Source organism: Pieris rapae, chromosome 10, assembly GCF_905147795.1.
Source record: "Pieris rapae chromosome 10, ilPieRapa1.1, whole genome shotgun sequence".
Taxonomy (NCBI): Eukaryota; Metazoa; Arthropoda; class Insecta; order Lepidoptera; family Pieridae; genus Pieris; species Pieris rapae.
The window spans coordinates 5,436,452-5,460,749 of NC_059518.1; the positions used below are offsets into that span (position 1 = coordinate 5,436,452).

The 24,298-nt window shown below is 33.1% G+C and overlaps 3 protein-coding genes across 3 annotated transcripts; all 3 read right to left on the reverse strand.

Moving 5' to 3' along the window:
- Positions 1-1,313: 1,313 nt before the first annotated feature.
- Positions 1,314-4,572, reverse strand: LOC110991281 (nucleolar protein 58). The gene is made up of 5 exons (XM_022256595.2): positions 4,374-4,572; positions 4,041-4,117; positions 2,709-3,857; positions 2,012-2,135; positions 1,314-1,867 (listed from the first exon to the last, which is right to left on the reverse strand). The coding sequence occupies exons 1-5, from the start codon at positions 4,416-4,418 to the stop codon at positions 1,535-1,537; spliced, it is 1,728 nt and encodes a 575-aa protein (XP_022112287.1). The 5' UTR covers positions 4,419-4,572; the 3' UTR covers positions 1,314-1,534.
- An 8,685-nt stretch (positions 4,573-13,257) lies between these two features.
- Positions 13,258-15,943, reverse strand: LOC111004478 (ubiquinone biosynthesis O-methyltransferase, mitochondrial-like). Its single transcript, XM_022275517.1, has 5 exons — positions 15,805-15,943; positions 14,555-14,663; positions 13,953-14,087; positions 13,581-13,845; positions 13,258-13,379 (listed from the first exon to the last, which is right to left on the reverse strand). The coding sequence occupies exons 1-5, from the start codon at positions 15,930-15,932 to the stop codon at positions 13,258-13,260; spliced, it is 759 nt and encodes a 252-aa protein (XP_022131209.1). The 5' UTR covers positions 15,933-15,943.
- A 5,005-nt stretch (positions 15,944-20,948) lies between these two features.
- Positions 20,949-23,969, reverse strand: LOC111004477 (ubiquinone biosynthesis O-methyltransferase, mitochondrial-like). Its single transcript, XM_045629908.1, has 6 exons — positions 23,887-23,969; positions 23,133-23,262; positions 22,379-22,487; positions 21,720-21,854; positions 21,349-21,613; positions 20,949-21,152 (listed from the first exon to the last, which is right to left on the reverse strand). Exons 2-6 carry the CDS (start codon positions 23,258-23,260, stop codon positions 21,028-21,030), a joined length of 762 nt encoding a protein of 253 aa, XP_045485864.1. The 5' UTR covers positions 23,261-23,262; positions 23,887-23,969; the 3' UTR covers positions 20,949-21,027.
- Positions 23,970-24,298: the final 329 nt, after the last annotated feature.

Here is a 24,298-nt window from a genome sequence, read left to right on the forward strand (position 1 = left end):
ATTTTTTGACTGTCTATACGAATCCACAGTTATAAAGAGTGTTTTTTTATAAAATAAAATTATCGAAAACATAGCTAAAAAGAAGTCAAGAATTACTCGAAGAAGCGGAAAGACTCTGAGGACCTATCAGCAAAAAATGCCATAGAAGTATGACATTAGGGCCTCTTACCCCTAAGGAAGAATGGGCCCACTGCTTTTCGCAGTGGTTCCATCAAATCCGACGGTGTAGAGAAACAATTAAAAGTATGGGAAACTTTCTTCATTAAGCCATTTTTCATGTTACCTAGGTATATATATTCCAAGTACGTAATCCAACAATAAGCCGCAATATTATTAGTAATAAACTAAACTAAATCCAACAATTTAAATTTTTTGTAGTTGTAGTTTTAATTTAATAACAGGCACTGTGGACTTGAGCGTATCCAATTCGCCGGTATCCGGTGTCTCATTGTTAGAATAGGGAGCACAATGCCGGTACCGGACTACCATTCAAGCGATTGTTGTATTCACTAACCACAAAAAATAGGTTTCCTTTGGTTATTCTATGTTAAACATTTTTCAGTAAATCCTCCTTATAAAATAAACTTAAATGTTAATATAACTGAAGTGATTTGATATATATCTCTTAATTTTTTACCAACTCGCTTCGCTTGCGAGTTTGAAAATGATACATAAAACTATTCACTAAACTTTATATTGTTCATACATTACAAGATGTATTACTGCGTTTTTTTTGCGTTGACTATAATGCACACATATGTTTTATTTTAAATTAATATCGTATGGAACACAGGCTTACACGATAGAGCTCTCGCTAACAGTGATTGGTGACCGAGAGAGTGCAATCTACCGATAATGTATGGCAAAATCTCAATAGCATTGATGTACTTTTTAAACCGTTAAACGATTAGAAAAATCGTATATTCATATTATGAATTGATTGAATGTTATTTCTAATTACAAAAGAATAAATCAATCATATTTGCTCTCAAGCTTAGTACTCGTAAGCATACTTCACTTAGCAAACATAATTAACGAAATTTATATTTTTTTATCGAAAAAACTTACCTGGTTAATTTATAAAAAGAAATAACAGTAATATTTATTCAACATACGTTTCCTGTTGTGAAGGAATTACCGAGACTTTCAGGGTTTTGCATTTGTCAGTCTTACTCACCTACCTATCGATTTAGGTTCGACCCTAATATTTTACCTACATTTAGTCTTGATCAGAAACAGAAAATCATTTATTTTATATGTGCACTATCTGGATTTACAAAAAACGATTTTATGGCTTCAAATGAAACAAATCATTTTAAGTATAAAACAATATTTATTATACTTAGTAGTAAATTTATATCTCATAATGAGAACTTTTCTATCCTTAAAACTAATAAACGATCTGACTATTCAGCCATTAATAATCGACTCTTAGAGCACAATGAGAGAAAGAGACAAACATAAACTGAATGTTCATTGCAAAAAAATTATTTCTAAATTGGCTGATTCAATTTCGTCTATAAAAGTGAGGTACTTAGGCATCTTCAGACATTGACTGCTTCTTCTTCTTTTTCTTCTTTTCGCTTTTAGGTGTTTTTTGCTCTGTTACATCCATCTCTTCTTTAACTTCCGTGTCTGGATCCTCTTTTACTTCTGAAACAAGAGATTGCTTTTTCTTTTTCTTCTTTTCGCTTTTTGGTGTCTTCTCTTCTGCTATATCCATTTCTTCTTTAACTTCCGGTTCCTCTTTGACGTCAGATGTTAGGGATTGCTTTTTCTTCTTTTTCTTCTTCTCTGAGACCGATCCATTCAACTGACCATCTACATCATCGGTGGATTCTTCTTTAACTTTTTTCTTTGGTGTGACCTGCAAGTGATATTGATAAAATACTCAACTACTCAAAGATTAAAGGTAATTATTTGATAATAGTAATATTATAATATAAATTTCCAACTTGTATAGAACACCATTTATAATAGATAAAAGTAGTATACAGATAAAAATACTGACCTCCTCAGCACCATCTTCCAGCTTGATCTTTTTGGTAGAGACTTGTTCATCGGGTGAGTGTTCCCTCTTAACAGGTTTCTGGCCTAATGTGCTGTCTCCGGCCGTCGGATAATGATGCACCTCACTACAAAAGAATATGCATATCTTTAAAATTCACACCATAATTAGTACACCTACATTTAACACAAACAAAAAAAAAGCGTAAACTTGAATGTAAGTTAACATTGATTATTAAAGCCACACATTATTCATGGTGTCTTTCAATTTTACAGACTCACACAAATTGCCAATAAATAAACATAAAAGATAAAAAAATATATTGTTTATAAATACATGTAAGTAATATATGAAAAATAATCTAGAGGCTAAACTTACTGGGGCTACCCCCATTTTAATACAGCAAAAAATGTCTAAATATTAAAATTTTAATATATAAGACTTTAATGATAGCTACATTAATATAAAATAATTCAATGCCACAATAATTCTAATAGGTATGTACCCTTTATAGGGATACATAATATGTAAAAGGTATAGACATGACATAGCAAATGCTACTTTTCTCTATGGTTATGTTTGGCTTAAACTCTATCAAAACTGGGTAAGACAAGAGGTAATCAACCAATAATAATTATTAATCAAAGGAAAATCACAGGTGAAACATTTAATAAAACAGTTATAATGCAAATTTACTTACCTTTTACTATGATATTTTTCAAATTTGCTTTTGGCTTTAGCTGTCCCACTGATTCTTTTTAAGTTGCCCTCCTCTAACAACCGAAGTCTGTTCTCTAGCTTTACTTTATGTTCAGCACCAAGTTCAAAAGACACATCATCTCCAAATGCGTCAACACGTGTTGATAGTGCTGCCTTTGCAGCCAACATTCGAGACATTTTACCCTTGTTCTTTGTGCTACACTGGCCGACTAACTGCGCATGATATATTAGCCCATACTTTGGAGTATCTTTCTTTGTCTTTAATGCTCTGAACAGAGCCTTTTCAGCACCAAAAATCTGTATTGTTGAAGCTGGGTGTTTCGCTAAATTCATTAAAGAACCTGCATGAGCAATCAACCTAGCTCCAATATGTTCCCCAATCAGAACTGTTAAATTTGGTGCCATGGCCATCATTCTAGCCTTCAAGTAGTCAGTTAAATGAGTTCTATAATCTGTAATATTTATGATTTCATCACACAAGTTCTGGATATTGACAATATCATCATCAGATATCTCTGTGCCCATAGAAATCTCAGCAGCTTCTTTCACTTTCTCCTCTAAGTCCTCTGGAAGAATATCTGACAAATCAGTTCCTGAGGCATTGTCACGAGTACCCATCAATTTCACAATTTTCACAAATAATGTATTATCTGTTATAATTTTTCCAAGCTCAGGAAAATGCCAACCGTACCACTCACGGCATCTCATTACATAATTGTTTAATTCCTTATCCAAATCATCAAGTAAGCACTGTGCTTGCACAATCATAGTATCAATTTTGTCTGGAGAGAATTTTAGTTTATATCTTGATAGTGAATGTGCTAATCCAAGAGCCATAGCTGTCATCTCTTTCTTAGGCAACCCAGTAAGAAGACTATCCATTTGAGATCTAATACATCTCATCAACTCTTGTACATTGCTATTTGAAACACATTGTAAGTCAAATTTCTCCTTGATTGCATTACCCAACTTAGCATCGCCCACCAGAAGTTGTTCTTGAATATCTTTAGAGACATATTTTTTTAAGGCCTTCTTTAATGTCTTGGAAAGCTTTCCTTCGATTGCCGCAGTTGTCGCTGCAAGAGCTTCAGTAGTGTCTTCAAATTTTATAAAGTTCTTTAATTTAACCCTGTAAAAAATATCATGACTTAATACAATAATTGAGTAATTTATTCTCATAGGAGCAAATTGAATAAGAGAAAAAAAACAACTTGTGTTTAAGAGCTAATTTAAATATCTTTATATTATATGAAGAATTTTTCTTAAGTAATATATGGTGTCACAGATATTTAAAAACAAAGTATAAACTTACACTGATGCTGCTCCCTCAGGTGTGTTAAATTCTTGATATACATTATCAATTTCAGATAATTTTGACTCATCCAACAACTAAAAAAAACCGTTTTATCATTGAAATGACTACTGAAATTTAATAAGTTGCTTTTCAAGCAATCTTCACACAAGCGACACACTTATGGTCGAGTAATAAATATAATAAAAACGGGTATTCTATACTTCTCAAAATTTAAGATCCAATTATTACACGTCTTTTTATAGTTTTTAGCAAAATGATCGTAAAAACACCTAAGTTTGTCGACATAAGTGGTAGCTTGGAGAGGTTATATTCAACACGTGTGATGCTCACCTTAAATATAGCGTACCCCGCCGGGGTTTCGAAAAGCACCAACATTTCACTTATTCACTTTATGTCTTGAAATGAAATAAATCGGTTCGTAAAACACAAAACTCTCTTTTTATAATTTATTAATATTTCAAACTATAGGCAGCAATGTTTAACGTCGCATCGCGTCGCGACATGCGCAGACTTTGACAATTGATAAATGACACTTGAATTATGAATATGACAATTAACAAGTGATACGCCTAGCGGGACGGGCACACTAATAAAATATTTCTTTAGTCTGTATGATTGATTATAATATAGTGTAATAGTGGCTTTTTGTTACAGATGACAGAAAATTTCACCTTTCCTAAAATTCGTGTCAAGCGAATATTAGGAAGAAGAATAAGCCCAAGAAGAAGCGCTACTGGGTTACTCCTGTAATTTTTTACGTTTTGATTAAATTCTTATTATTTAATTATAGATTTTTTTTTAATTTGACGCCTACAGCTGATAAAGTTGAATCAAATCAAATCGTTTATTTGCTAGAATAGTCTTACAATTAGTTACATAAATTACAAAAATCCGCCACACATAAAAAGGTATGCAAATGTCATCTTATATTTTATTTATTTATTTACATAAATACATTTATTATCCTATCAGACATGTATGTACTTCTGTTCATGTTCTTATTTTCTACCTTTGTTTATTCATTGGTTTTATTCATTATGACACACTTATAAATTATGTAAGGGATGCCGTAGACAAGTAATAATTATGAATAACAAGACTAGTTATTAAATCTTACATTTAGAAAAATGACAGCGCAGAGTTAGTTAGACACCAATATTTGTAATAATTCTTATCTAAAAAATACAACGATTTAATCGTTAGGCTTCTTTTTCTTGTATTAATTAATAACATCTGAAGTGATGTTCCCCGCGTTAATTTCAAACTTATGATCAAGGTACTCGCCCACGCGCGCTATAAAGGCACCTTGCCTTTAAGAACCCCATCACCTTCCCTTCTACCTTTGAACCCTTTTAAATGAATTTTCTTTAGCTGTCGTACGTTTGGTGTAAGTTATTTTTTTAACCTAAATACAGCTTATAGTTTAGAAATAAAAATAAAAAAACCAACTCGACCATGACCTCGGATTTTTTATTTGTTGCATGATTGTTTTTTTTTTATTTAAAACCGTAAACCGCCGCCTTCACAATAAAAATATGTTAAATAGGCCCATAGAATGAAATATCTATTGGTATCTTTATATATCTCTTATAGGTCTTTGAATCGAACGCAGGACCTTAGGGTGGACAGGCTAACGCTATCACACGCTAGAGCAACTAGGCCAACACTGGTATCTACTAGATATGTAATCTATTATAATTATTTTAGTAGCATACGACATCAACATCAAATCACACATACGTTTGATTTCTATTTTCGACATCATTCGTATCAAATAACAGACCGTTGAAGTAAATTATTAATGTTTAGTAATGTTTGCTAAGACGGTGCCACAGAAGAAAGTTGTAGTGAGTTGGACTGGCTTTGTATCCGCAGGGAACGATTACTGTATCCAATAATCCAACAGATACAAGTTCTTGCAACCTGCCTTCCTAGTTCCTGTACACTCGAGACTTGAGACAAACAGCTTGAGCTCATAAATCACTTAGATTGACAATATAGCATTGTCTTATTTAACAACGAAGAGGGGAAAATTCACACATTAAAAAAGTATATTCTTTAAACCTTTAAAATATTTTTTTTGAAAGACGGTAAAATATATTTTCAAGTAACATTTAGGACGAAGTTTTGACTTTGAACCTGAAGATCGCACCTGAAATATATCTTTAAATTTATATTTATCAAAACATGTATAGAAATCAACAGATTTTTTTTTTAATTTTAGTTAAAAAATAAAGGGCTATTTATAAATTTTTACTTACCTTAATTTAAACAATGTTTTCAGGAAGTCTTAGAGCTATACTCAGTCATTAAACCCTACGATTAATTAATCATAAAAAAACCTGATAAGTAATAATAATATAATAATATACATAATTGTGAAATTTCGAATAGTGGCCTAGCTCGCATGCAAGCAAGCATGTTGAACTAAACGAGAACTTTAAGCAGCTAATCGATGCTGAAGCTGCAAGTGGCGCGTAATTACCTAACTCACATGATCGTGATAGGATATTCATGTTAAATAATAATATGGTTTAAACTGTAGCATGATTTCTAAAGTTTTCATACATTAAGGCAGTGATAATGCAGATTATGTGGTTTTATTTTTAAATTAATCACGGACCCTGGGTAATGATTGATGTCACATAAAGAATTGTATCTTAATCCGAACAATGTCACTGTGATAAGTCCAATAGCTACTTTAGTGTTAGCTACTATTTTCTTTAATTTTAATTCCTGGATGTAATTTACGCTCAAAACAGACGATTGTAGAGTTTTACTAAAAAGAACAATAACATTTAATCAACTTACAGTTTAATTTTGTTGCAAACAGCAATGTTTAAGGTAGTTAACAAGGAAAAGATTTATTCTCTTTGAAACCGTTGCTAGTGTTAATGATGGCCTAGTAAAAATACAATGTTTGCTGAGGTCCACTCGGGCCAAAATGTGTTCTGTTGATACAGCTGCCTTCCGGCTGCTTGGGCGGGCGGGACTAAAACCAACGCTTATGTCAATAAGGACTTAGGCCCTTAAGACTGCTTACGTAAAAATTAATGGCAGGTTTCTTTTTGTATTTTATTTAAAACCTCGAGTAAGACTAAATACTATTTTCATTTTAAGGTAAAAGTGAAATTTAAACTCGAGGTTCCATAAAGATTGTTCGCGTTATTATTTCAGAAACTGTCACCTCATCCGAGTAAATAATGAAGCATCTTTACACAAAAAATAAGCGACATTAAATAAATAGCAGGCGATACCCGAGAGCGCAATTTATCTAGGAAACTTGTCATGTGTGCGTCAGAAGAATGCCGCCGCGGGCCCGGGATGTTTTACCGGGGAAACTTTAATCGTGCCTCTTACCTTGGCAACCCCCTTCGCCTTCACCCTCATACCCACCGCGGGTCCCGTGAAACCTGTCGTAAATGCTTTTTCGAATTGCAGGAATAAGCGAAACCCGACGCTTTGTGATAAAAAATGCAGCAGATATTCGAGAGCTGAAATATTTTTGATAGAAATTTGAGCCGAAGAGAAAACCGATGCGGAATTAAGGGTACTTCTGAAAATTACAAGTACAGGCCCAATAAGCTTGCAAATAGTTTGAGAGAGGAAAATCACTATTTGCCTAAAATTCAATCAAATAATATTGTAACAATTTATATTTCTCTAAATTAACAGTCATTGACAATTAAAGTCATTATATTTTATATAACTAAAACCATTTGCAGCTCAGAGAAACTTCACACCCAATGAGTCTTCTCGATATTAAAAATGCGTACAATACATTTCGGACTTTTATTACTAAGATAAGGTACTCGATGTCAGGTAGTATACACCCGTATTCTATCTACACTTCATATACTACGATATAAGAAGCTATTATCAATACACTATTTACCGCATACCGCAGCACATTAATGACTCTTTGAAGTACATAGAAGTACTAATTTTTAGGCACCACTGATTGACTTGTGTACTAGCTTCATGTGGCCGGCGAAGCTAGTTTTCAGTTAATCAGTAACCACGCGTTTTGTTTATTTCTGTCACCTCCATGTGTTTTTGAGTTTTTAAGAAAACTAAGTATGGATAATAATTTAAAGTTTGTACAACTGTACCATGACCATGACCATGAATGTGCGAGAACCTTCCAAGTTATAAACACAAATCTGAAGGTGATTTGGCACAAACTATGGCGAATTAAAGACAGGGACAGACAGTCTTTTTGTAACTCTTCTTCTTCTAAATGAATTGGCACTGTTTTCGAAGTAACTCATAGAGTCGAGTAGTGTCTTTTTCACATGCAGCTCATTTTAGACGAGTGGGCACTTCAGACACTGCAATAGTACTAGCTAATAATAAAGAAAGAAAGAAAGAACTATATTAGACACAAAATACATAAATGTTTCTATAAAGTATAGTGCACTGGCCCCCACACTAGGATTCCCTGTGTTGTGTGCAGCCAGTCTCTTCCTTTTACATCTAAACTGTATTTCTTAATTAATTTTACTTAACAAATTTCTATAATCCTAGCTTCATGTAAATGGAACTAGCACGTTCCAAGCTAGGACAGTACTAACTTGCTATCCTAGCTTGAAAAACTAGCCTCGTGCAATTCGGGCATTATACTCGAATGAGGCTGAATAGCCTGGCAAGAATTTAGGAATTTGTGTCGTTCATAATTAGGCCAGCGTTGGTATGGCTTCTTCCATACAGTTCCACGTACCCTTTGATATAATTGTCCCATTCGATTTAAACGTCTTAAATTAGGGTCTGCTCGTAGCTATTAACCCCTTCCTGCATTTTGGTACAAATATGATCCACACCGTTCTTTGATCAATATTTCCTGTTTGAATAAATAAAACTTCGTTTTCTGCAAGAAGGATCCTAAACGGTACATACGCTTCCATACTAAATACTAACAACACCATCTTTGAGTAAATAGCTGTACTAAAAATTAGTTGCAAGTTAGAAGGACATATTTCGACCGGTGCCCCGCGTAAGTGTCTTTTTAAAATTGGTTTAAAAATAGTTATCATCCCAATTTCTATAAGTAAAAATACGTAACGTTGGTGAAATATTACAATTTATCTGGACAAGGTAAGGTTTTCTGTATTTTTATGATTTTACTCTGCGAAAATGTTATTTTAAGGTTTGGACTAAATATGAGCCAACATGCAGAAATATTCCTTTTACTGTTGGTTTATATTTGGTACATTATGCATTAACGTAATACTTGCGGACTGTGGCTTTTTATTTCAATGAAAGGCAGCAGGTTCAATTATCGCATGAAAAACATTTTTTTATAATTAAAGATATAGAAAATTCATTTTTAACATCAATAAATACCTATGTGATTCAGGCTGAATGCAATCTAAATGAACAACACCCCATTCGGATGAAATACTAAGAGACTCAATTTTTAGATTCATATTGTTTTGTTGTAGTACATATAATGGACCCAATAAAATTTTATGGTAGTGTACATACATACCATCATTCAAAAACTTCCTAACGGCACCACTGATGAAAAGGTTTCTGATTATGATAACTACAGAAAACGGGCTAGAAATCGGCCACCTATAATACTACCTGAATCAGATTCTGACATGGAAGGCGACATTCCATTATCAGAACTTACCAGTACCAGTTCACGTGCTAACAGACACGCAAAAACTAGATGGAGGGACAGCTTTTTAGAGAAAACAGAAACAGAAATTCAGTTCTTAGGCAGTACCAGCTTGCCTGCAGATATAACGGAATTAGAGTTATCATCCTGTAATCGCTTTGAAGAAATTAAACGTTTCTTACATTTCAATGATAACTCAACCCAAATTCCCAAAGGTTGCTGAGTTTGTTGAGGAGGAGATGAGCAAACCCATGACCGAAGTGAGACGTTACGATGAAAAAGAAAAAGTGTACCGAGCTGTTCCCCGACCAAAGGCTGTCACGACATACAACAGTCATATGGAAGGCGTGAATCTGTTTGATGCACTTCCTGGTTAGGCGGGATCCAGATCTGATCACACAAATTTTATCACCGCATATTCTTTCATCTTTTATATATGACGACGCTCAATACTTGGCTGTTATATAGACGTGGAAATATTGACGCTGGTGCATGGTTTCCCCTTAGCGATTTCAAAGTAGCTGTGGTGGAAGCCCTTACTATGACCAATAAGCCCAGCACAGTCGCCAAACGCGGATCCTGCAATCTTATCGAAACTGCAATCCAAGGGAAGAAGTCCAGAGGAGCTATTGCAATAATGCCATCTTTTTGGATTCGAACTGGATGTTCGTCTTGACCAGCTGGATCACTTGCGTATCGGGTTATCCAGGTAGCGTTGCAAAGTGCCTGAGTGCAAGGGTAGATCCCACATGCTATCCAGGAAATGTCAAGTCAACTTATGCTTGAATGAGAAGAGAAATTGTTTCCTGCTGTTTCATACTATTTAATACTTTTTTTTTGCAATTTCTGCATATTGTGCCATATTTGAACCAAAGTGGAAAAACCTGATTTTCTTACATATTTTTGAATAAATTTTAATTTGTTAAAATAAGTGTCTTTTTATTTATTTTTTTACGTAACATATATTTTTTTGGCTCGAAAACAAAAAATCATGCAGGAAGGGGTTAAGTTACTTATAATTTACTCAGATATAATATATTCAACATAACCGTATAGAATCAAAGGAAACAATATTACATTCATTACGAAACTATAACTGTATTGTCGATAGGTAATTTTCCAGAAATTTTCACTATTATATTATATAATTGAGATAGATATACATATACTACTAACAATATATTCTAATTCTGACGCCCATTATACATTTATTACGCTTATTGATTTATTAGGTTTCATCCTAATTGAACACAATTAATTAATATGAGATGAAATAATGCATAAAAGTGTTCATAACCTGGAATTTAATAATAAAATAAATTATGATGCACATATCTACTACAATATTTACAGAATTTACTATATAAAAGGAGTCTTCACCATGTTTTAAGTACATTTTTTTACCAATTTAATTATTTTCAGAATACAAGATTTCCTTACCCATTGTGTTATTTTTCGAGATTTAGAGGTAAATTAAATATAGAGGTATTATTAAATTGTATATCTCTGTTGCTAAGTTTTTAAAAATTAAGAGAAGTCAGAAAATATTTCAAAAATGGAACGGAAAATCACGTAGCTATTTGAAAGCTGGTGAAGCATCTGCATTCGAATTGAATCCCAGTCGAGAGGCCGCAGACTTTAACGTACACTACGGGATCGGGATATAGCCTCTATTCCTAATCGCTTTTAGTTAAACCGCACTATGTGATAAAAGAATTTCTAAAAACTCAAAGGCTTCTGGTGTCTATGGTTTTCTTTTTACCCCAGCAGCTTTGTATTTTGTATACCTACTTATTTACTTCAGGAAGAAGACAAGTAGTCTTCGATGAATAGTGGAATACTAATTTTATTTGCCTTTTGATAATATTGATATAGATGGATGTTCAATTATTGCGACTATAATTATAAAAAGTACGAATTATTGCATTCAATCTAAGTAACTATTTATCTTTAAAATTGTGTAGACGATAAGTTAGTTGAAGGAATTAGACATAGTCATATTATTTATTACTAACAAAACACAAACACATAAACACAAAATAACAATAATCTAAGTGATAAAATATAAATAATGAGAGGTATATAATTTTTTTTCCCTTTTCCCATTCGGTTCGTCTCAAGCAAGTAATCGTGTGTGCTGTGACTGTAAATGGCCATTTACAGTCCTATACTGAGGAGTAGAATGTGCATGAAATTACCTCAATGTATAGTAACAATATGTAGATAATAATATTGAAAATAAATTTAGCGACAATTATACACTGCACTTAAGATTTTTTTCTCATATTAACAGAAAATCTTGTAGATGTGCAGTGGTTCATGTTTCTTCTCAAAGCAATCTCTGTAGACAAATGAAGGCTATCGTATTATCTCAGGTTGGGAGGCATGTGGGATCGAGGGGGTGGGGGGTGGACAGTGGATGAATGTCGATCGTTATGTCCGAGCAAGTAATATTGTGTATAGTGTTATCCTTGATCAAGTTACTGACGCATAAATAGTTTATCCTAAATTTATTGTGCACTGGCGTTATGTATTATGAAACGTATTGAGAGATGACGTTAATCAACTTGTACCTTCATATACTGGGAATAGTTGAATTAAACTTTAAAATGTTTTTATTTTCTTTGGAATTATTATATATTTAGCGCTAGTCAATATATTATAAAAGCTACCAGTTATCTGTGGCAAAGACTTACCAGGGATAGGAAGCACTGGAAACAGCTGGAGCAGGCCTTTGTGCCTTTGTGCTGTACAAGAGGATAGTCGTGCAAAAAAACCTTAAAGAACTTTCTTATATACATATATATATATATATATTTGTAAACTTTCTCCTGTATTAGTTGTAATAAAGGCTTTGAAATTTGAAGCACTAGTCATATTAAATGGCAAGGTTTTGTAAATTTTATTGCTCTGTATTCATTCTTGGGTTTTTTAGGAATATTGTAAAACAAAAGTTAAAGTTAAATATTTAATTACACTTGCAATATCCGAGTATATAGCTTGGAGTTAAATAACATAACAATTTAAAGAATTATATTCAAACATATTTTCTAAAAATATAAGAAATGTATGAAACTTTCCAAACCACTCTAAAAATGTTAGAAAAGTTGTGTAACTTTCAGTAACTGTTTCACTTTGCGAAAATCATACGGAACCGCAAAGTTTCCCACTGAATTATGTATTGTACTTCCACTTTGCCAATTATCATTTTGACGTATGGAACATTATTTGAAACTTATAACATTGATTTTAATATAAAATTTAAACTATATTTAATAAGACAAGAATAAAAACGTTTTCTTAACTTTAATTATTCTTGACTATCATCATCAAATATCATGTAATTATTAAACTTAAAATTATTAAACACTTTTATAAGCAACCAAACACAAACAAAGAAAAGGGACGCCTTGCCTTGTACATTCATATTACTCAGATAATATGTCTCTAACTTGGGATCAAGCGGTACAAAAACTCAACATTGACCTATTAAGTTCTGGACAGCGCCTAGCCTGTCTCAATTAAAAGTCCCGTGTTCCCAAGGTTGCGAAATCATCGGCAGCGCTTCGGAATGTATATAATTAGGTTGCATCATGCATGTCCTTGTTTAGTAGCTGCCATTGCGTACCACACGGTATTGAAGAACACCCAAAACACCATGTTTATAAAAGGCAGATAGAACAATCCCTTCACTTTATCCACTCTACAGTTATCTGCAAGAACGTAAAGATGTATTTTTAAATGATGAAATGAAAGCTGCTTTACTAAATGGGCATTATTTTTAACGAGTTGCGCTAGCACACGCACATTATATTCTTCGCCATTATTTATTTCAACCAGTCATTCCTGAGTGAACGAAACTAATTATGAACCTTCATAAAATAAATGTCTACCAACAAAATACTAGAGCTTACTTCTCTCCAATATGGCCGAGATTTCATCCGGCTTTCTGAATTTAGAATAGGTCATTAGATTTTTTGGAATGACCGTCAGCGCCCCAGCAACGATCGCGCAGAATTGTGCCAGGCGAGTTCTGTTTGGGGACGTGATGAACATCTTTCCACCGGGTTTCAGAGCCGCTACGCAGCTCTCTAGAAAGACGTCTAAATTGGCCACATGTTCCACCACCTCCGTCGCTATTACAGCATCATAGTGGTTCGGGAAGTGTTTTGAATGTTCCTGAAAAAAAAGTATGATTATATATATATTTAAAATCTAAAGAACTGTTTTTATATTTTTATTTAGATTCGTTTGTCCTCTCATCCGTGATCCGTTTCATAATTTACCTCTATAGTAGTGTTGAGGTATGTGGGTTTATTGGCAGCAACTCTTTCGTCGACCTTACTATGTTCCTTGGCTAGACCTATTAAAAGAGGACTAGGGTCCACTCCCGTCACCTCGGCACCAAGTTTGGCGAACTCCTAAAATACACCGAAGGTATAATTCAAAGCACATCATATAAAAAATTATTCATCATCATATGAAAATTTTTTAATAAGATATGTTTGCGCATAAGTAAAATTAATAAAACCTGCTTGGTTTCAGCCTTTACCTATATAAAAATGGTCATTTTAATATTGTTATTGTTGTATTATTCACTTTGTGGATGGCTGATAGAAGCAGGATCATCAAATATAAAATTTCGATATTCTGTTTACTAAACATAAATAAATAAACAGCAAATTCCGTATTACCGACACTTTTCACTATTATTTACACCTGTCGCCGGGTTTGACCTTTTATTTATCAGGATCACTTCGATTTGTGATATTAAATGAATTCAGGTCACTCAAGTGGCTTATTATACAATAGTTTAATAAACTACTTTTGTTCTGTCGTGCTGAAAAATATATCACACTTGAATCAAACTATATTTTTTAAATGTTACCTCCGTGACGATCCCTCCACCGCACCCGACTTCTAAAACCTTTTTGCCCTGTAAAGATTTCGCCGTAAGTTTACCACTTGAAGCTAGTTCTTCTGCCATGAATGGTATTCTGAAAAAACATTTAGCACTCTTTAATTTTTATCAATAATTAATCTGCCTTTGCGGTATATTGTGTATTACCTCCGGGGCTATAGTTTCCTAGTATGCCTGCGACCGCGCCATTGGAGGGTTACAAATCTTGGAATTTATATTGTTACGAAGATGGGTTGCAATGTCTTTTGATTTTTACACTACTAAGAGACATTTTTAACAAGGTAAAATGTGATTTATGTCCGTTTCAGGAAAGGCTCTATCACATTCCAGAAAAAAATATTGTAAATCTACTCTTGTTTTTAGGAGCCTGAAACATTTTTCAGGCTGTTTGAGACTAAGCTACGTTCGCCAAAACAGCCAAAGCCAAGCTATAGAGGTCCTTAAAGACAACATCGTGATTCTATTTTTAAAAAAGTAGTTTTTTGTTGATTATTTAGTTTCGAGTGCAATTCCAAGAAACGCGCGCGTATTTTAAGTAATAGATGACAGAATTGGTTTACTTTTATATACTTTACATATAGACTCAAATAAATGCCAATTATATTTCATATTCATGCCATCTAATTATTTTAATATAACTGTTGAAATTAAATTGAATTAATTATAAACTTCTCAACTACTTTGCATTGTATAGTATAATTATTATGCACTGTGTAGTTAATAAATTTCAAATATTTTTATAAATTACTAGCGGATCCGACAGACGTTGTCCTGTCTACACGTCTTTAATTTCAAAATTTCAATTTTTAATAAGCCATTTTGATGAAAATTATTATACAAATGTTATGACAGTATCTAACGATCCAGCACATGGTCACACACGATATAACACAATGATAACAAAACTTTTTTTAAATTTCGGGACAGACTAAAATTAAAATTCGAATATTATTTAAAATTTGACACTGCGATGGTAGCGCCGTCTGTCGGATCCAATGTAAAACATTCCAAAATCAATCAATCAACAACTAATAAATTGAAAATTAATTAAAAAAACATTGTCCAGCGGACAAAATTGTGAATCTAAACCATTCCCAGATCCCCTTGAACACACACAAAAAATTTCGTCTAAATCGGTCCAGTCGTTTAGGAGGAGTTCAGTCACATACACACGCACACAAGAAATATATATATTAAGATAAGAAAATGAGATATACCTGACGCGGTTAAATAGCAGCAACACTCCGAGTGCACATTCAGGGCTCCACCAGGTATCTATCAGTTCGTTGTGTTTCTGTACCTCATCCTCGTCCACGGAGGACGCCATTACTATTTTTTCACGCATATCTAAGGAAAAATAAAAATAGAAGATAAAATAAATACCAGAATTTGACTTTGCTTCATTTACAAACAACAAACTCTCTATATTTATAAAAACAAATTTGATACTAATCACCTATGTAGTCTAAAAATGGTTAAATATATTAGAGATAAATATGATTCATTTATATTCGTGTATATCAATCATGTTTGCCTATAAGTGCTTGTCACATTAAAAAGAGTATTTTTTATAGGAGGCAATCGGGCAGGAGGCTCACCTGATGTTAAGTGATACCGCCGCCCATGGACAATCTCAATGCCAGAGGGCCCGCGAGTGCGTGGGCGGCTTTTTAAGAATTGGTATGCTCTTTTCATGAAAGACCCAATGTCAAATTGGTTGGACGTGTGGTGAAGGAATATGATTTGGTTAGCTATTCTACCATCTGGAGACACCCACATTATGCATATTTTTGTTGGCAAATCGGGTCCCACCTATGACCATATTTAGAGACGAAACGATTTTAAAAGTCTAAGCTGATTGTGATTACTCGTTACATACAAACTATCTTCCGATTCAGGGCCTTCAGCGTTTATATAATTAATGATGATTTTAGTGTTTGGCCACTGGTGGTAGGTGTTGTAAAGAGTGTTATACCATAGTTCTTTGTTAAAATTAAATAATTTATCTTAGCGGCGCAGCACATATATTTTTATCGATTACTTCAGTTTGCGCGTTTTTAAGCACCACAAAACCTGTACCCATATTATGGTGTCATCCATGAGCTTTATAAATCTCATTTTACTTGCAGTGCCAGTACGTCTCAATGCCCTAGGTTTAACAGTCCTAACATTCCACGTACATAGGCGAACGACATTGTCCTTCTTTTTTTTTAATCGGTGGGTTTTGACTTGACAGTTGAAATCTTAAGACTTGACGAGGCTACCACCTGAAGCCTTGTGGCCTTTAAATTCGCGAGATTAAACTTATGTATATGTAAATCTAATACGTAACTATTCAAACCAATCACTATTATCAATAAATAATTAATTCCCTATATCTTGTTTGCAAGCGTAAACATTTGATTCAATATACTTCGATCGAAACGGATATATTTAACAAATAAAAAAGGAATTAATACAATTAAATAATAAAACAACTATACCTGAAAAATATTAACTTCGTTCGTTGCAGTTTAAACACACTCACGTGATATTGAAATCTAATATTTTTATACATATCGCTTCGTATATATACTTGGACAAAGTTTTGTATTCGTTAATAAATTAATAAGAATAATACAGCATGTTTCAAAATAAATTTAAATCTCTATTTTCGCATATTTTATCTAGAAACTATGATATGGATACATTACTCAATATACTCAATACATACAATACAATAGAAAATATCGCAAAAGAATTCAATATTTAGTATACCGCAATTGTTTGATAAAAAACTTAAATTCATGTTTTTGAAATTACTTGTAAAGAACAGCTTCGTTATATCTATTTGGACGCGCAGTCCTTGTTCTCTATGGTCACATGCTCTACTTGTTTTCTAGTCAAACATCAGTACTAGCTACGACAAGACATAGATAGTAGTAAGAGACTGCTCGGGAGTTCTGACCGGCCTAGGCTATTTATCGGGATGCGCCCTCTTATTTTTTTTTTAATACATTCTATGTACATTAGCGAGGGCGCTGTAAGTTTTTGGTGGCAGGTCGTGGAATGCAAGTAACTTTTAACTCTTTTTAGTGCTGAAAAAGACCTTTGCAGCTGCAGTTGGTAACACTCATCTATTTTGGTATATTTTTCGAGATTTTGACACATTTTTTGTACCATCGATTAATCTCATCTAATTTCAATTAATTTCATCTAATTTGGATACTATAGTATACAAATTAATAGATTTTAATCTACCTTCTACTTGTAGATCTAGTTCACAGTTCATTAAGTGTTTGTCTTCGTGTAGTTGAAATATCCAGGGGATGATGCATAGGATTTAGCGAAGACCTGGGTCGTCCCTAGTCTGCCTTATTAGCCTAAGGGTTAATCAGGCCCTGGTAGTAGTGCTAGGATCTAATAGAGTGATCATTACTACCACCAGAAGCTGATTTTAAATGACGGTGGTAGGAGACGGGACGGTAATATGAATTTCTCCAACATTTATTTCTAGCAGAGCGCTCACCCCTCTTTTCTGTCGCAATACGTTCATAAGAAAAGTATAAAAACGTGTTTGTTGATTTCAAGCCCTGTAGTTTTACAATTTTAAATAATACTTTGAGTGCATTAACATTGTTTATGTTTTCGTATTTTTAATAAAATTTATAATTGTCGACTTTACAACCTTAAAGTACCTGTGAGTACAATATAGAAATACAATATTCTGTTTAATTATTTAGTGTTGAAGGAGTCGTTGACACATGGTTTCGACTTTGTTGAGAAAGAAGAAAAGAAGGAAAAGCTTTATTAGAAATTCCACCCGTATCACCTCGACTTTCGCCGTTCCAGAACTGCCAAGAAAAGAGCGTACAAATTCTTAAAAGACCGGCAACGCACTTGTGAGCCCTCTGGCATTAAGAGTGTCCATGGGCGGCGGTATCACTTAACATCAGGTGAGCCTCCTATCCGTTTGCCCCCTGTTCTATAAAAAAGACACAATATACAGGTATATTTAGATATAGTAAAGTGCACTGGCCCCCACACTAAAATTCCCTGTATTGTGGGCAGCCAGTCTCTTCCTTCTCACATGTAAACAGTATTTTACTTAATTATTTCTACATAACATATTTATATTTAAACTATTTTTGTACAATAAGAATATTTTCTGTATCAGTACAGGATAGGTTAACAAGTTATTGTTTGAGATTTTTTGTAAATGTACGTGCTTTTTGAAATGTTAGTGATAATTTTGTTTTTAATGGAGTGGTTTAAGATGAAAGGGCCTTGGAAGGAGAAAAAGCGTTGAGCGAGGAAATTGCGATTTTTGGGTTGCTTATTATTGTTTCAAATCAAATCAAAAATATCTTTATTCATATAGGTAAACATGTACACTTATGAACGTCAAGAAAATCAAATTAAACTAACTGTAAATTTACATTTACAACCAGTTCGCAAGTTAAGGGCGTAGAGCGGGTAAGAAGAACTGGCAAGAAACTTTCCGCCACTCTTTTCAATCGCCAAGTTTTTAATACAAATTGTTTGAACTGGACAATCTGAACTTCCATCTTCAAGCACGCCTGTCGCAACATGACCTTACCGACCAAAAATAATAAGGCAATCATATTTTTCCTTAACGTCTTCCTTTCTTTACTTTAGTTGGCCTCGAAAGGCAACACCCAGTCAGCTAATTGTCTTTTGACAGCGCCTAGCCTATCGCAATTAAAAGTCACTGTACGGCGCGTTCCCAAGGTTACGATTTCGATCGATTCCAAGTCTCTGTAAAACAACAAAACATAGTAATTTGCACTATTTGCAATATCATGTTTTGAATTTAAAATGTTTTTATTTTACAGGTAAGAGGATTTTATGTGCAAAACATACTAAGTGTACTTATTAAGTAACTTACGTGGCCACAGAATAATTATTATTCATAAACATCCAAAAACTGCGATAAAAAATTACTCAGTGCAGGGATTATCATAAGTATTTGATTGTCCTCATTTTAACACATGTAATGCTTGAGAAGTAATACATATAGTAAAATTACATAAAATATGATTTATATATCATGCATCATTTAATGTTTTTATTTCACCCTTCAGAGCATTCAGTTAAGATTAATCTGTACTCTATGATTTTTCATAATTCAATTTTTTTATATGGATGTTAGATAATTCGTAAGTATCAAAATTTGTTCTCATCATACTTTATATTAATAAGATTTCTAATATATAAGAAATGAGTGTGTAAAAGATTAAGAGTTTTACGTGTGTAACGATTTTTTTCAACCTACATTAATACTTTAAATTAAGTATAGATTGAATTACGTATTTTGCCAAAGTACTAAGACTCTACACTACAGTTAAGGTTAGAATAACTTATTTCTCATATGAATTATGTACAACAATTCGCTTACTGAGAAAACAAAAACTAAGATTTATAATTATTATTAGAACGCACAGATGTAGGTACGTATATAAAATTTACAAACCAAAAACAGCAACAAAAAATGTAGGTAGACATAATAAACTCGACGGTCAACCATGCAAAAACATAGATGTTCGGATTGGATTTATTACTAGATGTGGCATTGATGGTATAATCTGATAAAACAGGTTTATATAAAATAAAAAATAAAGATAAAAAGTTTCTTTATTTGAACTAAAACAAATACCACATTACATATATAACAACATCATTGCGTTATATATTAATTACGTTTTATATTTTAATAAGACTATTATTTTAAGTTTATAGTTCTAATTAGATATTTTAGGTAAATACATTCATATGATTTATATGGGCTTATAAAACATTTTATGTATTGGGTTTTATTTGTTTTTGTCTAATAGAAGTAATTACTAATTAATATTTAAACTTTAGCGGTGTATATCTAATCTACATAGGGTGTATTGCTTTATTTATATATATATATATATATATATACATTTTAATCACTTATTTGTATGGATTAACTGTGTGAGCTTTTAGTAGCTTTTTGTAAATATCTCCACGTATCTCAGATAAGTGGTAATCCACTTATTGTGATTGGGGCGATCACTTAAGTGCGCTGTAACTAATGTGTAGGGATAGACCTTACGATAGCAGAAGCGTTTTAAAGTATGTTATAAAAGTCTTTAGTTTGTGACTGAATATCGCTTCTTCGCTTCGCAGTTTCACTCTTCTATTCGATTTATTATTCGAAACCAGCATACCAACTTTAATTACATTACTTATTATTATTAGTGACCACGTCTACTAATTACTAATTTATTTATTAGTACTAATTAGTTTATTAGTTAGTAGTTGAACATTATACTTATATTCAGGTATAATAAAGCAATAAAATTAAACATAATTCATTTAATTAACATAATTGACATAATGGACATATTCAATTTTTCAAAAACAAAAGACGATAGCACAATAAAACATTTTTTTTTTCGTGAATTTCATAATTAGGTGGCATGCCCTTGTTTGGTGGCTGCCATTGCGTACCACACACTATTGAAGAACACCCAAAACAACTTGTTTATGAAAGGCAGATAGAACAATCCCTTCACTTTATCCACTCTACAGTTATCTGGAAGAACATAAAGATGTATTTTTAAATGATGAAACGAAAGCTGTTTTACTAAATGCGCGTTATTTTTAACTAGCCGTGCTAGCGCACGCGAATTAATTTGTGATACAATGCGCTAATAGAAATAATAAAAATAATAAAAAAATAATTCTTGACTTCATAATATAAATGTCTACCAAAAAATACTAAAGCTTACTTCTCTCCAATATGGCCGAGATTTCCTCCGGCTTCCTGAATTTAGAATAGGTCATTAGATGTCTTGGAATGATCATTAGCGCCCCAAGAAACATCACGAAGAATTGTCCCAGGCGGGTTCTGTTTGGGGACGTGATGAACATCTTTCCACCGGGTTTCAGAGCCGCTACGCAGCTCTCCAGAAAGACGTCTAAATTGGCAACGTGTTCCACCACCTCCGACGCTACTACAGCATCATAGTGGTTCGGGAAGTTTTTTGAATGTTCCTGAAAAAAAAGTATGACGAAATGTATATTTAGAATCTAAAGAACTCCTCTTATATTTTTATTTAGATTCGTTTGTCCTATCATCCATGATATTTTCATAATTTACCTCTATAGTAGTGTTGAGGTATGTAGGTTTATTGGCAGCAACTCTTTCGTCGACCTTACTATGTTCCTTGGCTAGACCTATTAAAAGAGGACTAGGGTCCACTCCCGTCACCTCGGCACCAAGTTTGGCGAACTCCTAAAATTTATCGAAGGTTATAATGCAAAGCACATCATATAAAAATTGTTTTTTAATATGATACGTTTGCACATAAGTAAAATTAGTGAAACATGTTTTCTAAAATTCAGCAATTACCTGTTTAATAATATTGTTTACTTTTGGCGATGGAAGAATGATGCTATAGGCATAATTTTCAATTATATAATTTCGATAAAATTCACTTCACATACTCATAAAATTTTAATGTAATTCCATTAAAAAAAAACATACAATTCTAAAAAGTCTGTATTACCAACACTTTTGATTAACACCTGCCGTTGGCGGGTTTGATCTTTTATTTATCAGTTTCACATCGATTTGATGAATTCGTGCTACTAATGTGACTCTCATTATATAAAAGCTATATAAAGCTTTTGTTCTGATGTTTTATATATTTCTATGGAATAAATCTTTAAATTAATTAATAATAGATAAATTAATTATAGATATCCTAGTATTACGATTACGGACCTGTAATCAAATTATAATTTATAAAATGTTACCTCCGTAACGACGCCGCCACCGCATCCGACTTCTAAAACCTTTTTGCCTTTTAGACATTGCGCCGAAAGGTTTTTACTTGTAGCTAGTTCTTCTGCCATGAATGGTATTCTAAAAAAAATAAGCAATTTTGAATTTTTATCAATAATTAATCTGCCTTTGCGGTAGTGGTATATTGAGTGTACCCGGAGCAATAATTTTTGCAAAAAAGGTGACACTGTACAAGGCCTGTATCCAACCATGCGTTGGGACCGATGTGTAAGGAAACGTAAGGAACGTCGATCTCCACCATAAACTGTAGCTCCCTACCATATATCCCGATGGATGAAATTGGCGTCTACTAGGACAAGGCTAAGCATCATCCCAATCCATTGGTGCATAACAGCATCAATTATGACCTATGGGGTCACCGCCAAAAAGGCCTGTAGGAGGCCCGACATATCCTAACGGATCCGGATGATCTATTCGCGATAGCTAATGACAAATTAAAAGCCAAATAAAATTTGAGCGGCAAATCAAGTCAAGATCCCTGTGAACCTTTATTTCGTACACACTTTTATTGTTGTTCATTCTTTCTAATTATTTTAATATAACTGTTGTGATTAAATCGAAATTTAATTAATTATAAAGTTGTCAACTACTTTGTATTTTATAATTGTTATGCACTATGTAGTTAATTATTTATTGAATAATTGTAGGCTGACATATGAACCGGTTAACAAGTATTTTCTTAAATGGTAAGTAAATGGGAAATACCTGACGCTATTAAACAGCTGCAACCCCCAAAGTGCACCATCTGGGCTCCACCAGGTATCCATCAGATCGCTGTGTCTCTGTACCTCATCTTGGTCCACGGAGGACGCCATTACTATTTGTTCACGCATATCTGAGGAACATAAAAAATGCAGGATAAAATAAATGTCAGTTGTGTTTTAAAGTGTGTCATACCACATGAGGAACTAATTAAGGATAGTTCATTCATCTGACATAATTATATAACGAATGCGTCAATATTTGTTATGATAAAAGTATTTATCGCTGCAGCGCAGTACATATAAAACACAGCTTCCAAGTCTATTACTTTAGTTAGCGCGGTTTTATGCACCACAAAATCTATTTCTTGTCCATATCACTTCTTGCAGTGCCAGTATGTCTTAATGCCCCAGCCTCCCAAAAACATTGCTATTTTTCTTGATAGTTTCTTTAAGATCGGTCTAGTGGGTTATAGGTTAGGCCAATCAGTAGGTATATGACTGGACGGGATTAGCCCACCGCAATCTAGAACAAGACGTAAGGCCCTGTTCCTAGGAATTTTACATTCGTGAGATTGAACATATTTAAACAAATATACTTATTTGCACTATTATCAATAAATAATTTATTCTCTATAATTATGCATAGAAGCGTAAAGGACACAAGGGATTCATACTTCGATCAAACTAAAGATTAAACTAAATATTTAAAAAAGAAATAAACTTTTCAATACAAATCAATAATATAAAATTATTACCTGAGAAATTTGAACAACTTTCGTAACAGTTGAAACACAATCACTTTTTATTGTAAACTAATGACTTTTTTGATATCGCTTCGTTTATATACAAACTAGGGCAAAGTTTAGTTTTCGTTCATAAATTAATATGAATACAGCATGTTTTAAAATAATTCTAATTCCCTATTTCCGCATATTTTATCTAGAAGCGATGATTAGCCATTTGTAAGTAAATATATACAAAAGGAAATTTCTCAAATAAATTCTTTGTAATATTTAATATTTATTACACCGCAAATGGTCGACAATCTTATATTATATAAAATTCTCGTGTCACAATGTTAGTTACCATACTCCTCCGAAACTGCTTGACCGATTTTTATCATACCCCTAAGCGATATGGCACGTCCACCTCAATTTTTTTTATATT